Genomic DNA, 17,189 nt, shown 5'->3' with positions numbered 1-17,189 from the left:
GCGATGGGTGAGCTGCTGGGGGAGAGGGGGCTGGGGGTTCTGTGGGGTGCGATGGGTGAGCTGCCGTGGGAGAGGGGGCTGGGGGTTCTGTGGGGTGCGATGGGTGAGCTGCCGGGGGAGAGGGGGCTGGGGTTTCTGTGGGGTGCGATGGGTGAGCTGCTGTGGGAGAGGGGGCTGGGGGTTCTGTGGGGTGCGATGGGTGAGCTGCCGGGGGAGAGGGGGCTGGGGGTTCTAACTGCTGCCCTCTGCATGTGTTTAGGGGATGCCACCTGTCCGGGCGGCCTTGGAATCTTTGCTTGCCAAGTTCTTCTGCCACGTTGCTCAGCTGGAGATCTACAGGTCCCTGGTAAGTACCCCACAGGCTGAGCAGGGTGTATCTGAGCTGAGACTTGCTGGCTTTCAGCCCTGGAGCATCCCTACCCACATGTCTCCGTCAGCTCCTGCTTCTTCTCACCTCTTCACCCCTTGCTGTGTGCCACTGTCAGCCTGTTCCCCGCCACAACCACTGCCGTGTGCTCTCGTCCCTGTCCTGCCTAGACTTCGGGGGTTTGCATTACAGCGGGGCTGGGCCAGGCTGCACCTGCACTCCTGTCCTACAGCCCATTGCAGCTGCTGGGTGGATGGCATTGGCTCTTGGCTCCCAGCTCCAGGGGTGAGTTAGGGCTGGGCGCACTTGCCTGCCCTCCTTTCACGTCTGCAGCTTTCCACTCAAGCTTCCCCAGGCAGAGCTAGCGGCCTGGTCCTACTCAGGGTGGGTTGTGCTGGTGTAACGGCCTACAGGCAGACTCGTGCCTGGGACCTTGGGCACTCCGTGCAGGAGCCGCTGCGGTTGGCACTAAAAGCCAGCTGCTTCCTCTGTCTGTACGTGGTCTCTGTGCTGCTCCGTGCAATCAGAGCAGGGAGAAGCCCTGTGGCACCTGATGGACTAACTACTATTTTTGAGCATCAGCTTATAGACCTGCTGGGTCTTTGCCCTCCAAAACCCATCGGTCTGTAAGGTGCCACAAAACTTCTTGCTAGTCTGTATCTGCCAAACCAGCTGGGCAGCCCCTCTGAGCCATGTGGCGGTGAACCACACCCGAGGTGTGGGTCACACGGGCTCCAGGGCTAAGCATGTGGTTCATTACCAAAATGGCCAGTGCAATGCTGGGTCCCTGAGCAGGCTGCAGGTGGCACTCGGGACCTTGCCGCTGCTTGAGCAGAACGCTAAGGCTCGCCAGACTGCCTGCCTGCTGCAGGGGGTGCAGAGCTCCTGCCTGTGCTGATTATTCCATTAGGCTGGTGTGTACCGTCTCCTACGGCATGGAGAGAACTTGTCTGCCATGGCGCATGCCTAGCTCCTCTGGGACTCCAGAGCCCCAGTTTTATGCAGGACTCTGGTGCAAACTTGCAAAGCCAGCTGCTAATTGGCCTCTGGCCTAGAGTGAGAACTGGGAACCCTGAGCCCTTTCTGTCAGCTGGCTTGTGGGACGGGGATAAGTCACTCAGGCAGAGCTTGGTTTGTGCCTCTGGGCTCCGCATGGCCGTAACAAAAGGCAAAGAACGGCCTGGGGCCTGGCCCCCCTTTCATTGCGGATTGAGCGCTGAGCCCAGGGCACTCTGAGGGAGGCAGGGGTGTGGGATTAATCCAGGTGCTAAACAGGCAAAGGGGTTGGACGTTCCCTCCTCCCACACCTGCAGAGGTGGGGAAGGGACCCAAAAAGTTACTTGAGTAAAAGTACAGCTGGCTGGGGCGGGGGGGGGGAGTACTTAACTACAAGCCACTAGTGTCCCTCTGGAAAACTACTTGAGTAAAAGTACACACACACACACACATCACATCTTTATTGTACTCAGGTACCCAGAAGTGAAAGCAGCTGCACTTTTACTCATGCAACTTCTGGGGTGGTACTTCCATCTCTGCCCGGCTGCCAGAAGAGAGCCATCGCCACGGGGTGTGTTGGGAAACGGGATGAGATGTAGCAAGCGGCTGAGGGCCCCGGATGGTGTCTGGGGGTGAGGTGGGTGGGGGCAGCACCAGCCATGCCACTGAGCCACTTGCCCCTCGATTGGATGGGTGTAGGGATGTGTGTGGGATGACATTGTCCATGGAGCCCACCCCACCCTGGGGGTGTGGGGATGGCAGAGGGGCCTTGTTAATCCAAGTAGTTTTAGACAGCAGCTGCCAGTCCCCTGCCCTGCCCAGAAGCACCTGTGCTCTGAGCCTCTGCTGATCCTATGCTGAATGGAGCTATGAGTCTTTGCCGCTCCTTAGGTCCGCACCCAGAGCCTCCCAGTACCGTCTCTGGGGCCTTCTTGCAATAGTCCCTCGGGGAGCTGGGAGGCGCATTGCCTTGGCTCCGTTGCAGCTCTGCTGGTGGCTTGCCGAGGGACACTAGCCTCTGCACGTACCGTGGTGCTGAGCAGGAGAAGGGGCTCGTGGGAGGGGCCGTGGGCCTTGCTGGCTAAAGCTCTGGGACAGCGGCTCCTGGCTGATCCCAACCCACAAGGTCTGCTGTCGCCTCACGGGGACCCAGAGCCTGAGCATCACTGCCCAGGGTCAAACCAAGGCCTGGGGGCTTTGCTCCCCCACATCCTCCAGAGTGGTGGGATTCGGGCTGTGTCCCCCTCACCTGGCAGTGGGCTCGAACAGGCTCGCGTTCTGTCCCTGCCTCGGGTTGGGAAGCTGCCCTTGTCAGAAGGGGCTGTGGTGCTGGGATCCCCAAAGAGTGAGAGGAGGAGGGTCCCCCACTAGACCCAGCCTGTGGCCATGGGGTGGGGTCTTGGACACCTCGAGCTTTGTCCCTACTGACATGCCTGGCTCACATCTCAGGTCTGGCTGCTGCACAAGATCGCCTGCTGGGGCGGCTCCTCGGCCCCTGTGGAGAACGTTGGCAGCCAGAACCCCCACGCTCCTTCCCCGGCCAGGCCCGTGCGGCACGCCAGGAAGCGCCTGGGCCGCCTTGCACGCCTCCTTTTTGCCGTTGTCCCCTCTGGGCTCCAGCAGGCCCTGGGCTACCTGCCGGCAGACAGCATGGCTCAGCGTGGCGTCCCTGAGGGTAAGCCCTGACCCATAACAAAGCCGTGGGCAGGTGAGTGAGCGGTGGGGCTCCCAGGAGCAGAAAGGGGCTGCACTGTCAGAGTGGGAGTCCTGTGCTGAGCAGCCAGAGTCACTACTCAGCCCTGGAAAACTCTGGCCTTGCCTGGGGGTGAACGGGGAGCTGTGCGGCTGCATCTGCCCAGCCAGCTGGCAGTGGGGAGCTTGGCAGAGGAGCCCTATGGGTCAGGGCGCTCAGCTGTGATCTCTGAGGGAAGCCTTGGTATGAAACTGCAGGGCTCCAAAGGAAGCCTGTCCAGTCCCTGTGGCCAGGAGCACCTCCGCAAGCTCCCGTTCCCTACGCCGGCTGCGTGGCCCAGCTGAGAGCTGGCTTGGTCGCTGGGGGGCTAGGCTGAGGCCATAGAGGCTTGGATCTCCTGCTCGGAGGTGGGATTTGAACCAGCCTCTGCAGATGAGAGAGGCTAGTTCTGACTTTCATAAGTCCTGGCCCCCCTGCTCCTGGTCAGTCGGGCTGATAGAATTGCTGTTCCTGGCCCAGGTGGGGGGCGATTCCATGCTCCCAGAAAGGGCAGGGCCTCAGATGGAAGAGGCGGGCGGGCAGCCCTCTGCACCGTCCCCCTGTAAGCCCTTTGTGTCACAGAAAGCACACCATGTGGTGCTCCAGAACTGGTCAGCTGGCGGGCTCCCAAATAACCACTGCGACCTGTGGGCTGTCTGAGCTGGAGGAATGGTCAGGCTCATTTCACCTCTGTCTGCCACTTCAGAGCTGAGCCTCTGTCCTGGAGGAGGGGTATCAAGGACTGTTTCCTGCAGTGCAGCAGCATCCAGAGACTAAAATCCTCAGGGGCTACCCCGGCTGGCACCAGGCCCTATGGCCATTGCCCCATTGCTGGTTGGTTTAAAGCAGAAACTAACTAGGCAACTCAGTAGCTCACCCGTCCTCCTGCAGGAGTCTCAACAGGTGCAAAAATGTGTTTCTTAGGCTGGCACATCGGGCCCGTAAATCAGGCAACTGGTGTCAGGCTCACCCAGAAGGTGTTAGTCAAGATCTGCTGTTCACTTTGCATGGAAACTCCACTGCCAGCACATGGGACTCACCCCTAGGACACCAAATTAGGGGCTCAGCTTAAATGAATACCCCAAATTACAAAGAGAACCAAATAAGTGCCACCGTGGCTTAACAGCCAAGCAAAAGGAGCGGCGAGAGGCATTGTTTTAAAAGTGGAAGTTAAATCCTAGAGAGGAAAATAGACCACAAACTCTCAAATGAGGAAAGCCAAAGAGGAATCTGAAGAACGGCTCACCAAAAACTGCACACGCGCGTGCATGCGCGCGCACACACTTATTTTTGAGTACAACAGACACAGGAAGCCTGCCAAACCAGTGGGGCCACTGGACAACTGAGGTGCTAAAGGAGCAGGGGCAATAAGGTCACTGAGGAGGGACTACATTAAATTCTTTGCCTCGGGTGTCGTGGCTGAGGACGTGAGGGAGATTCCCAAGGCTGAGCTGGCATTATTAGGCTACGGATCTCAGGAACTGTCCCAGACCGAGGGGTCACTAGAGAAGGTTTGGAACAAACTGAGACAGTAACTTTGCTCCAGAGTTCTGAGGGAGCTCAAACGTGGACCTGCTAAGGGTGGTGTGTGAGCTATTGCTGATGCAACGCCAGTCTGGAAAAAGGCCTCTAGAGGTGATCCTGGTGGTTACAGGCAACACTTCAAAACTGAGACCTTATTTCACATTAGGCAGCACTAGCCTATGGAACTCGCTGCTCAAGGGCAGAGGCCAAGAACACGACTGAATCCCTCGACCTCCCCGGATAGGCTCTTAAGTGGGTGTGGTCCCCAGTGGTGCAGCTGCTGCCAGCCCAGATGAACCCTGGCTTGGCTATTTTGTTCCATGTTTCCCAGGAGGGTTTCTGCCCCCGCCTTTTGCCCTGCTGGGAAGTGCTGTGCCTGACTGTTTTGTTCCTGGGCAGGTGCTGGCAGCTCCTGGCTCTTAGTGTTTTCCCAAAGCCAGCAAAAGAGTTAGAGGGGCAGCAACAAAGGCTTTCCAGGAACAGCAGGGACCAGGGGAGGCAGCAGGCTAGCGAACATGTCTGGGCTGTCTAAGCCTTGTAGCCATATCCAGCCATGTGGCAAACCTTCCAAGCCATGCCTAACCTCAGGCAGCTGGGGTCTGCTCCTGCCCTTTGGGAGGGTGGACATAGGGAGTGGTGACCCACACCTCCTTGGGGTGAATGCTGTGGTGCTAACTGTGCTCTCCCTGCGGCTTTCTTCCAGAGATCCAAAAAAGCCCCGTCAGGCCCTCGGGCAAAGGGAGCAAAAGGAAACAAGATGACGTGGCTCTGGAGGAACAGCAGTCCTGGGTGGAGGTCTTGCAGGAAGAGCTGCCAGATGAAGATGAGACCGAAGACTCTACCTATGAGGTATGATGCACCTGAGGGTTAATGAAGCTGAGCCCCTGCATGCACAACTGTGGCATTGCTCCAGCCATGCTCTTAGCAGGGCTGTTTGCCCTAGGCGGTGATGTCCCTTTCCAAGTGCTGCTCTCTGCCTGCTGGGGGTAAGGGGGCTGCTGAAAGACTTCTCTGGACAGCACTGGGGGCTCATGCACTGGGGGCTCATGCACTGACCGTCAGACGGGGCTCTGGCAGCTGCATCGCGCGGTGGGCCGAGGGCTATACAGGGGCTGGGGTCTGTGAGGGAGAGAGCAGCTGCATTGCGCGGTGGGCCGAGGGCTATACAGGGGCTGGGGTCTGTGAGAGAGAGAGAGAGAGAGAGAGAGCAGCTGCATCGCGCGGTGGGCCAAGGGCTATACAGGGGCTGGGGTCTGTGAGAGAGAGAGAGCAGCTGCATCGCCCGGTGGGCCGAGGGCTATACAGGGGCTGGGGTCTGTGAGAGAGAGAGAGAGAGAGAGAGCAGCTGCATCGCGCGGTGGGCCGAGGGCTATACAGGGGCTGGGGTCTGTGAGAGAGAGAGAGCAGCTGCATCGCCCGGTGGGCCGAGGGCTATACAGGGGCTGGGGTCTGTGAGGGAGAGAGCAGCTGCATCGCCCGGTGGGCCGAGGGCTATACAGGGGCTGGGGTCTGAGGGAGAGAGCAGCTGCATCGCGCGGTGGGCCGAGGGCTATACAGGGGCTGGGGTCTGTGAGAGAGAGAGAGAGAGAGAGCAGCTGCATCGCGCGGTGGGCCGAGGGCTATACAGGGGCTGGGGTCTGTGAGGGAGAGAGCAGCTGCATCGCGCGGTGGGCCGAGGGCTATACAGGGGCTGGGGTCTGTGAGAGAGAGAGAGAGCAGCTGCATCGCCCGGTGGGCCGAGGGCTATACAGGGGCTGGGGTCTGTGAGGGAGAGAGCAGCTGCATCGCCCGGTGGGCCGAGGGCTATACAGGGGCTGGGGTCTGTGTGAGAGAGCAGCTGCATCACCCGGTGGGCCGAGGGCTATACAGGGGCTGGGGTCTGTGGGAGAGAGAGGCTCTATCTGCAGTTGTTCCTGACTCTTCCCACCCAGACTCCTGTGCCTCACAACAGTAGTTTGGCTTTTTTTCTGATTGGCACTTCAGATGTCAGGCTCCCGCCCCAGCAGGAGTGTTCATCTCCCCTTGCAGAGCCCACAAAGGGGTGGGGAGGACTGGCCTGGCTAGAGTGCTGCAGTATGTTCTGTGGCTGGTCCCACACCACTCTGGTACATGCTGCCGGTTTAGAGAGTGGGGGCAGTCCGCAGCCATAAAGCCAGTTAAGTGCTGGTGTCTGACTTCCTGCACCAGAATGGGTCAAGAAACGAAAAACCGTATCAGACTACGCTGCAGAATAAGGAGTTTTTGAAAGGTTTTAAAGATTCACCTAGAAAACTGCCGCATTGGGTGTGTGTGGGGAGGGGTGGGGGTTTGCAACTGTTTTGAACCTGTGTTGCTTTTAAGTTTTGAAATAAAAATCAACAGTTTCCTAGGAATTGTGTTGAAAGGGCCTTGGCTGTAATCAGAATCCTAGGGCTGGAAGGGACCTTAGGATGTCAGAGTCCAGTCCCCTGACTGAAGCAGATCAACCCCAACTAACTCTTCCCAGCCAGGACTTTTGTCAAGCTGGGACTTAAAAACCTCTAGGGATGGAGATTCCACCACCTCTAGGCAATGCATTCCAGTGCTTCACCTCCCTCCTGGGGAAATAGCTTTCCCTAATATCTAACCTACTCCTCCTCTTTAACTGCTGAGCTGGTCCACCCCTCCCTGGGGGGGTCACATCTGGTAACGCACAGCCTCTGTCCTGATAAGCGTGCTGGCTCTGCATTGTTGCTGGGACCTTAGGAGTTGTAATGTGGCTCCCAGGTGTATTTGGCCCTCATGTCCATGTTTCATTTGCTCTGGAAATGAGGCCTTGAAAGCCTGCTGGGCCTGGTGACTCTGTGTTCTGTGCCTGCCTTAGGGTCAGTGACCCCATAAGCTGAGGCCTTGTGTGGCTGCTCAGCAGAGATTCCAAGGTTGCCCGGCTGATCAGCAGAGTAGCTGCAGCTGGGTTTCATTCCTACTGGTGGAAATGTTTCAGCACACATGAGATGGCTAATCTTTTTTCCAGCTGTGTGAAACAAGCATTGCTTATGTTGCAATGAGCTGCTGTGGTGGTGCTGGGCTTGCCTGCAGGTGGCCAATGAAACCCTGAACTGGGATGCTTGCTCCCAATGTGGCTGCTGGACTGTGAGCTTCCCCGAGCAGGAACTGTCCTCCTGGACTGTCTGGGAGGCTGCCAACAAGTGGCAGTTGCTCTTCTAAAGCCTCATAGGTGAATCTGTGCTGAGCTGGACAGATCTCATGTGGCAGCTGCTTGTGGTGCTCCCCAGCTGGTGGTCTCCCATTCTTGCTCACCCAGGGCTGGGGAGAGGCAGACTCTGGGAGCACAATGCTCTTCAGGACACCAGTGCCCCACCCCGCAAAAGCCAAAGTGGCTTAGGTGCCTCACTGCCCTTTGCGTTTTCACCCTTTCCCGATTGCATCCCCTTTACAGGGAGCCTGCCACCGTCGCTGCTCCAGGGGGGCGCAGTCGGTGCCTGCTCCAGGGCTTGCTGTGGCTTCTCTTCCTGTCTGTCATTTGGAGCAAACCTGCTGTCCTCACAGCAGCAGCCTCCTTCCCTCTTGCAGCCCACTCCGTCGGAGACAGACAGCGAGGAGTACCAGTCCCAGAACGACACAGAGACGGACCTGGAGTTTGAGGAGCGAGACGGGATGCTCGTACTGAAGGAATTGCCAGAGCTGCCGGTGAGGGACCCGCTCGATGGCCATAGGGACCCTGCTCTGCAGTGCTTGCGAGCATCTGTGTGACCAATGGGCACCGGGGCTGCAGCTTTGCTGAACTGACTGTGGGAGAGAGTAATGGTTAACCTTAAATCTGACCACTGGTTCATCCTGGTAAATGGGGGCCAGTGGCAGCTGGAGTGAGCCAGTTCTCTGGAGCTGTCCTGGCTGCTGCTCTGCCTCTTACACCAGGTGGCCCACGACCTCCTCTCGTGCCACAGAGCTTTAGGGTGGCCTTAGTCCGATGCTCCTGAGCCCCAGGTGCAACCCCCAGTGCTGATGTAACTGACCAGATCTTGGTGCTGTCCCTGCCCTGAGCTGCCTGGCTGTGTGTGCCCTTGACTGCAGGAAACTCTGGCTGCAGAGAGCAGCGACACCCCCCAGGAGCAGGCTGGTGGGAACGGCGGCAGCAGTGGTGGGGAGGCCCTGGAAGAGCAGCAAGTGGCAGCGACTGCCAGGAGGAATGGGTTGAAGTGAGCGGTAAGGATGTGGCCCCCACGCCCCTTGAGCACAAGCTTTCACCTGGGGAAAGAGATGGCTGAGGGGAAGTGGGTGACTGGCACTGCCTCTTGGGCATACTGTGAGCCCAATGGGATCTTCTCCCTTCCCCCCCAGCTGCTCTGCAGAGCCAGGCAGGTGCTGGAGGCTCAGACATTTTCCATGTTCTAGACTCCCCGTTACTGAAATGGTTGGCTCATTGAGGACGCGAGGCCCCTGGGGCGCAGCCCTACTAAGGGAAGGGAAATAGGGCCTCTCATCGGAGCCGCAGAAGCAAGTGCACGGCCATGGGGAATGCAGCCCCAGCAGCCAGAGGAGATGGTGTGGGGGGAGCAGGGGAAGCCGTACAGAGCTGTGCCCAGTGGCTGTGCAGTGACAGGAGACAGACCCCCAGATGCACCTCCTAGTTCTGCAATGGGGTCACTCTGATGTCAGCCAATTCACAGCAACCTTGTGCTCGCTTCCCCCATGGGGGTGACCCCTGGACCTAGAGCCCTCGGTCCTGGTGTAGGCAAGCGCAGGAGGAGATACTTCACCTGTGCACCACCCTCTCCCCCTTGGAGGGGCCTCCAGCGGCTGTGCGTTGCCCAGTGCCCACTAGAGGGGCTGGTTCCCACACACTGCCCTCCTGCACTGTTAATTCTCATCAGCACACTAGCAACTGGGTACAGTCGCATCCCATCTACCAGGAGCTATTTAAAGCCAATGGTCCTGCAGAGCACTGGCTGCTCACTGGCCCCTAGCCCTCCACTTCCACCTGCTGAGCTGGGTTAAGACCTCACAATATGTTGGCTGCTCTGCCTAGAGGCAAAGGCTGTACCTGTTGCTGCTCTATCCCTTCACCAAAGTAGAGGCAGCCCAGGCTCTGGAGGCTGGGCTTCCGAGCAGCACTCAGAGAATGACCCAAAGCCTGGAGAGGCTTCAGTTCCCAACCCCACCGGGGTCACTACAACCCCCTCTCTGCCAGATGACTGCAGCGGGCTCTGTTGGAACATGACCAGGGTGTTCAAATCAGTCCTATCGCAACAGCTGCTGGGAGTTCTTCCTGAATCTGGACCTCGTGTGAGGTCACTTAACTTCCACGAGTGCTGCCCCTAGCTGGCAGACCCAGCTGTCCCCAGAGCTGCAACCTGCAGCCTTGATATCTGAATGAGATGCTGACCTGGGTGTTGCTGATGCTGGGCAGCTCCGAAATCGGCTATTAATGTATAAAGCTCTTACTTCACTGTGCAGCGCTTGGCCAGTGCATGAACGGGACTGACTGTTCTTTCCTCCTAGGATAAAAGGGCTACTGGACCAAGAGCCTCTTTGCAGGGAGGCTGCTGGGGCTTTGAAATGCCTGGTTCCCTCCTTGCTGACTGCCCTGTGAATGCTGGGTAAAGGGTCTTGTAAAATGCACTGTTAATATTTTGGAATTTCTGATAATAAACATTTTTCATGTGATTTCAAAAGCTGCTGGGCTCTTCTCTGCCCCAGAGCTTGGCTGGGCCAGTAACAGGACAACAGAATGGGACAAATGTGGGGTCACTGCTCTAGTCTTGCTGTTTGGGTACAGAGCTGGGGGCTACCACTAGAAATGAAGGTGGGTTTTCTCAGCCAATATTGAGAAAGAAAGCACATGGAACTCCTGGGCCCTGCACCTCCCTCAGGGTGGGACCCAGTCCAGGAGTTGTGCTGTCTGATCTCTGGAAGGAGAAGGCACCACCTGGGCCTGGGTGGAGCCTGAGGGCTGGTCCTACACCTTCTCTGGAGCTATTTAATGCCCCAGCCTCCAGGGCAGTCTGCCTCCCAAGCTGTCTGCAGCATTGGCAAGACCGCTGCCAGCATGCTGTTTGTCCTGTTTGGAGCACTTGCCTAGAGCTCTCCCACCAGGGTGGTGCTGGTCCTGGAGCTAACTGAAGCAAGCCTCGCGAGGGGAGACTTAATACACATGAGCTATTGAGCTTCTCCAAGAGCAGGGGAAGAGGTGGTAAGTGCAGCCCCTGGGAGAGAACGGGCCTCGGCTGCTTTTTAATAAAGTAGCTAGAGCCCTTTGTTCTGCACCCCTATTAAGCTTTGTCCATGATGAAGCCCACTGCCCTGGAAAAGAATGTAACCTCTGCTGTGTAAATGCCAGCCACGGGCCCTGTTGGTGCCCCACTGCTCCCACTTAGAGCCGAGCACTCGGGCAACGGGTTCCTGAGGAGAGCATGACATGTCACCCTGAATTGCCTTTCCAGCTGGTGCTGCCTCCAACAGCCCCTCACCTAATCCCTGACCAGCAGCCCCAGTTAGCTTGGCTGACTGGTCTGAGGTAAGGCCCCCTGAGCCCCTGTTCTGAATTACACACCTTCTAGCTCAAAGCACTGCAGAAGCCTGTGTAGAATCACTCTTGGCACATCCCTCTGAGCCGGGGATCTGCTGTGGTCTCCATTTTGTAGGTGGCCAACGGGCAGAGAGGTGACTTTGGGGCATGGGTTGGAGCTGTGATTAGAATGTGTGGGCCTAGGGCTCAGCTCTGCACCTGATCCAGAGGATGGGTCTGGGGCACATCTATACTACAGGAAATATTTGAAGTTATTAAATTGATTTTATAATGCTGTTTTTAATTTGATTTTTGAGTATCTTCACTTCCCCCAGGATCCAAACAAATTCAACACATTACTTCCACCCTGAAATCCCCAAACACCGACTGTTGCAGCAGTGCTTGGTGGGAACATATCCCACCCTTCCCTCAGCCCCGCATTCTGAGCCAGGGCTAGCAGCAGCCCTGCTCAGTTTCTTGGTTCCTACTAGTAGGAGGGAGCTGGGAGCCGGGAGCCAGCTGCAGTGCCAAGCTTTGGGGGATACATATGGGATAGTGGTGGAGGCTAATAAAGTGAACTGAAAGACAAGGTGCTTCTATATGAACCTGTATTTGACATTTTAAGCGGAAGATGGATGCTATGCCCCTCTGTTAACAAAACAGCAATATCAACGTGCATCATCAATAACTGTGGGCTCAGCATCTGTTGGTGTCTGGTGCCTCCCTTGCTATTTCCTTCCATCAAGATAGACAGGGGAAAAAAGGGGGGAGGTGTTGCCTTATATATAAAAAATGCACACACTTGGACAGGTGGAGATGGACATAGGAGATGGATGTGTTGAGAGTCTGTGGGTTAGTTTAAGCGGGGTAAAAAACAAGGGTGATGTCCTGTTAGGAGTCTACTACAGGCCACCTAACCAGGTGGAAGAGGTGGATGATGCTTTTTTTAAACTACTAACAAAATCATCCAGAGCCCAGGATTTGGTGGTGATGGGGGACTTTAACTATCCAGATATATGCTGGGACACTAATACAGCGGGGCACAGACTATCCAATAAGTTCTTAGACTGCATTGGAGACAATTTTTTATTCCAAAAAGTTGAAAAAGCCACTGGGGAGAAACTGTTCTGGATTTGATTTTAACAAATAAGGAGGACTTGGTTGAGAATTTGAATGTGGGAGGCTGCTTGGGTGAAAGTTATCATGAAATCATAGAATTCACAATTCTAAGGACTGGTAGGAGGGAAAATAGCAAAATAGAGAGGATGGATTTCAGGAAGGCAGATTTTGATAAACTCAGAGAGCTGGTAGGTAAGATCCCATGGGAGGAAAAACAACTGAGGAGAGTTGGCAGTTTTTCAAAGAGACATTATTAAGGGCCCAAAAACAAGCTATTCCCCTATGTAGGAAAGATAGTAAATATGGGCAAAGACCGCCTTGGCTTAACAAGGAAATCCTGCAGATCTCAAACTAAAAAAGGAATCCTATAAAAAATGGAAACTAGGACAAATTACAAACAATGAACATAGGCAAATAACACAGGAATGCAGGAGTAAAATTAGAAAGGCTAAGGCAAAAAATGAGCTCAAACTAGCTACAGTCATAAAGAGTAACAAGAAGGCCTTTTACAAATATATTAGAAACAAGAGGAAGACCAAGGACAGGGTAGGGCCATTGCTCAGTGAGGAGGGAGAAACAGTAACAGGGAACTTGGAAATGGCAGAGATGCTTAATGACTTCTTTGTTTCGGTCTTCACAGAGAAGTCTGAAGGAATGCCTGACATAGTGAATGCTGGTGGAAAAGGGGTAGAGTTAGTTTTTGAAATAAAAAAAGAACAAGTTAAAAACCATTTGGAAAAATTAGATGTCTGCAAGTCACCAGGGCCTGATGAAATGCATCCCAGAATCCTCAAGGAGCTGATAGAAGAGGTAGCTGAGCCGTTAGCTCTCATTTTTGGAAAGTCATGGGAGACAGGAGAGATTCCAGAAGACTGGAAGAGGGCAAATATAGTGCCCATCTACAAAAAGGGGAATAAGAACAACCCAGGAAATTACAGGCCAGTCAGTTTAACTTCTGTGCCAGGAAAGATAATGGAGCAGGTAGTTAAGGAAGTCATCTGCAAGCACTTGGAAGGTAGTAAAGTGATAGGGAACAGCCAGCATGGTTTTGTAAAAAACAAATCATGTCAAACCAACCTGATACCTTTTTTTGACACGATAACAAGACTCGTAGATAAGGGAGAAGCAGTGGATGTGGTATACCTAGACTTTAGTAAAGCATTTGATACTGTCTCGCATAATATTCTTATCGACAAACTAGGCAAGTCCAACTTAAATGGGGCTGCAATAAGGTGGGTGCATAACTGGCTGGCTAATCGTACCCAGAGAGTAGTTGTTAATGGTGCTCAATCCTGCTGGAAAAGCATAACAAGTAGGGTTCCGCAGGGGTCTGTTTTGGGACCAGTTCTGTTCAATATCTTCATTAATGATTTGGATATTGGCATAGAAAGTACACTTATTAAGTTTGCAGATGATACCAAGCTGGGAGGGGTTGCAACTACCTTGGAGGATAGGGTCATAATTCAGAATGATCTAGATAAATTGGAGAAATGGTCTGAAGTAAACAGGATGAAGTTTAATAAAGATAAATGTAAGGTGCTGCACTTAGGAAGGAATAATCTGTTTCACACATACAGAATGGGAAAAGACTGCCTAGGAAGGAGTACAGCAGAAAGGGATCTAGGGGTTCTAGTAGATCGCAAGTTAAATATAAGTCAACAGTGTGATGCTGTTGCAAAAAAAGCAAACATGATTCTGGGATGCATTAGCAGGTGTGTTGTGAACAAGACACGAGAAATCATTCTACCGCTCTACTCTGCGCTGGTTAGGCCTCAGCTGGAGTATTGTGTCCAGTTCTGGGCACCCCAATTCAAGAAAGATGTGGAGAAATTAGAGAAGGTCCAGAGAAGAGCAACTAGAATGATAAAAGGTCTGGAGAACATGACTTAGGCTGAAAGAATTGGGCTTGTTTAGCTTGGAAAAAAGAAGATTGAGGGGGGACATGATAGCGGTTTTCAGATATCTTAAAGGGTGTCATAAGGAGGAGGGAGAAAACTTGTTCTTCTTGGCCTCTGAGGAGAGAACAAGAGGCAATGGACTTAAGCTGCAGCAAAGGAAGTTTAGGTTGGACATTAGGAAAAAGTTCCTAACTGTCAGGGTGGTCAAGTACTGGAATAAGTTGCCAAGGGAGGTTGTGGAATCTCCCTCGCTGGAGATATTTAAGAACAGATTAGATCGATGTCTATCAGGGATGGTGTAGATAGTGATCGGTCCTGCCGTCGGGGAAGGGGACTGGACTCGATGGCCTCTCGAGGCCCCTTCTGGTCCTAGTGTTCTATGATTCTATCATCTTTCCCTGTCTAGGGCAGAGTGGCCTAGTTTCTGTAGACCAGCTCCTCATCAATCTACTACATCATCTACCCATTCTCTGTGGGGTCTGACTCTCCTATTCAAACCATCCATTATGCTGAATACCAGGGTCTTTGTTGTTCATTCTGCAAATATGCCCAAATACTTGTACCTTCTGTTTTATCACCTTCTGCAGCAGGTTCTCTTTCGGCTGTATCTTTCTATATAATTCCTCATTGGTGACCTTCTGCATCCATCCTATTCTCAGACTCCTACAACAACTCCTTTTGAACGCCAATATTCTTCTGGTTGAATCTTTTGTTATCACCCATGTCCCACTTCTGTACAACATGCTGCTGAATACATGCATTTTTCAAGACGCTCAGCTCCATTCCTAAGCTAATCACTTTGCTTTTCCAGATCTTATCCATCGCCTTCAAACTCGCTCTTGCTTTTGCTATTCTAGTCCCTATTTCCTTCTTACGGTCTAGATCATGTTATGTTGCTCCCCAGATACGTGAACTTCTCTGTGTTCTGTAGTTCAATACCATCTATGCTGATCTTCCTTCCTGTTTCCTTACCTCCAAATACCATTGTTTTTGTTTTATCGATGTTCATATTCAGTCTGTACCGCTTCCCTTCTTCTTTCAGCACCTGCACCATTCTCACCAGCTTCTCATCTTCCTCAGTAATAATATTAGGGCAGCCTAAACCAAGCTAATGACATTTACAGCGAAGACAGCAGTGTTTTAATGTCAAGCTAACTCCTTTAAATTCAGTTACCTCGTAGTGTAGACGCAGCCTGGGTGAAGCCAGAATACGGGGCTGCTCCTCCTTGGCACTGAAAAGTCTGCTTCAGCGGGTAAAGATCAATTTAGGGAACAGCGGAGCTTTTTTTTTGTTTTTTAAAAAAGAGCTGGTACTCAGCCAGTGCCTCACCCCTCCTGCGAGCCTGTCCTGGGGCTGGCGCTGCCAAGTGCTGGTACTGCATCCCGACAAGTACCAGCACCGAGAAAGCACGGCAGAGTCGTCTGCTCTCTGCAGCTCTCCCCCTCCAGCCACTGAGCTACAGGAAAGTACCAAGGTCACGGTCACTTTGTTCTGCTGGGCTGCAAATCTTTTACTGAGAGGTGCTTTCCTTGACTTTTTCCCAACCTTGCTTAAAGTCCTGCTTCCTGGTAGGCTGCCCCGTGAGTGCATTCATAACGCCCCTCTGGCACTGGTGTAACCCCACACTTGCTGGGGGTGGTTCACTGCCCCAGGTAGGGGCAGTTAGACCCTGTACAGAGAGAATGAATCTCCTCTGCAGCTGTAGTAGAGAGCCAGCTGGATTTCAACTCACGCTGTAGAGGCCTCATGTACTGAGCTCCAGAGGGCCCAGCTTTGGTTCCTCATGTTGGCATTACACTAGGATACTACTCTACCAGCTTGGAAAGAATGCTCTCTGGGCTTCGCCTTGCACGGTGCATCTGCTGGGCCAGAGAGCGGGCAGCTGGCTTCAGCCTCCCAGAAGAGAGGATTGATAATTGCAAGCCTAGTTAGGCTAAAGATCCTCTCACTGGCTTTCGAGGGGCCACATGGAATCAGACCTGAGGCCCGGGCCTGACACGCAGTTGGCAGCGGCAACTGCATACAGGGGGGAGAAACTTTTTCCCAGGTGACTCAGAGAGCCTGGAGCGTAGCTGCTGTTGTGACTTCCAACTTCTCTGTTCAGAAGCTCTGGAGCTCTTTTAAATACCAAATTACAGGCGCACCAGGGGGGACACTTGCCCAGCCCCCAAATCTCTCTTCTTGCGTCCCTAAGCAATGCTTTCCCTGGAGATGACAGCCTGCAATGCTGGGAGCTGTGTTCCAAGGCTCCTAAGACCAGGCCTGTTTAGACAAACCACGCCAGCCCAGTTACAAAGAGTTGCAAGGTATGGCCCTGCTTTAGAAGAGCGCAGAAGTGCCTGCCATGGAACTGGGTCACAGTGCTGCAAATCAGTCCAAAGAGCTGGACTGCCACCTAGGGGGTGCAGCCTGTTGCATGTATCAACCCCATCGCACCTGAACCACTTCCTACTGTTCAGGGATGTGAGGGTTGTGTGTTAGGCCTCAGATGCACCTAGGCCAGTCTCTGTTGAAGAGTAGTGTTCCCTGTAAGCTGAGTGCTTGTGTGGCTCTGCAGCAGAGATTCAAAGGCTGTCCAGCTGATTGGCAGTGTGCCCAGAGGTAGGTTTTCTCTTTCTACCGGAGGTGCATATTTGCATTTACCTTTGGTGTATGTAAATTATTCAGCACATGGAGGGAAAAGATTAGTGGGAACGTTGTTTAGGATTACAAATGCTGGGCCCCCACAGCATGCACTGCAGCCAATAGCTCTCAAATTGGTTGTTGTGCATCACTTAAATATTATTCCCCTTTGCAGTGTCTCTTTAAATGTGCACATGGCTTTTAGATGCCATTATCTGCATGCACAATAGCAGTGATTTGATTACCGCTGAATATTTTTTCTTTGGCTGAAGGATCTAGTGTTGCAGCTCATGGATATTATATTGTGCTGCTCTGCATTAATTCAACCGCTCTTTGTTTGCATTTGATAGCTCTCCTGTTCTCTGCAGCCAGTTTTGCTAACACAGGGCTTAATAAAATATGCATTAGTGCTACATGGCAATGCAAGCGCGGTTTGAACTCTG

At 53.6% G+C, this 17,189-nt stretch overlaps 1 protein-coding gene across 1 annotated transcript; it reads left to right on the top strand.

Annotated features, from left to right (window-relative positions):
• Positions 1 to 262: 262 nt before the first annotated feature.
• Positions 263 to 8,801, top strand: LOC142002088 (uncharacterized). Its single transcript, XM_074977920.1, has 5 exons — positions 263 to 346; positions 2,813 to 3,038; positions 5,323 to 5,468; positions 8,172 to 8,288; positions 8,673 to 8,801. Exons 1-5 carry the CDS (start codon positions 263 to 265, stop codon positions 8,799 to 8,801), a joined length of 702 nt encoding a protein of 233 aa, XP_074834021.1.
• The last annotated feature ends 8,388 nt before the right edge of the window (positions 8,802 to 17,189 follow it).

This window comes from Carettochelys insculpta, chromosome 27 (genome assembly GCF_033958435.1).
Source record: "Carettochelys insculpta isolate YL-2023 chromosome 27, ASM3395843v1, whole genome shotgun sequence".
Lineage (NCBI taxonomy): Eukaryota > Metazoa > Chordata > Testudines > Carettochelyidae > Carettochelys > Carettochelys insculpta.
The sequence above is the reverse complement of the archived record's forward strand: the minus strand, read 5'-3'. Positions and strand labels throughout refer to the sequence as shown.

What these genes read in the sequence shown, in the direction of transcription:
- LOC142002088 (XM_074977920.1), top strand. Translation starts at nt 263, where the DNA reads ATGCCACCTGTCCGGGCGGCCTTGGAATCTTTGCTTGCCAAGTTCTTC. An exon ending in TGGAGATCTACAGGTCCCTG is followed by an intron (nt 347 to 2,812) that starts GTAAGTACCCCA and finishes CTCACATCTCAG; the next exon opens with GTCTGGCTGCTGCACAAGAT. An exon ending in CCGAAGACTCTACCTATGAG is followed by an intron (nt 5,469 to 8,171) that starts GTATGATGCACC and finishes TCCCTCTTGCAG; the next exon opens with CCCACTCCGTCGGAGACAGA.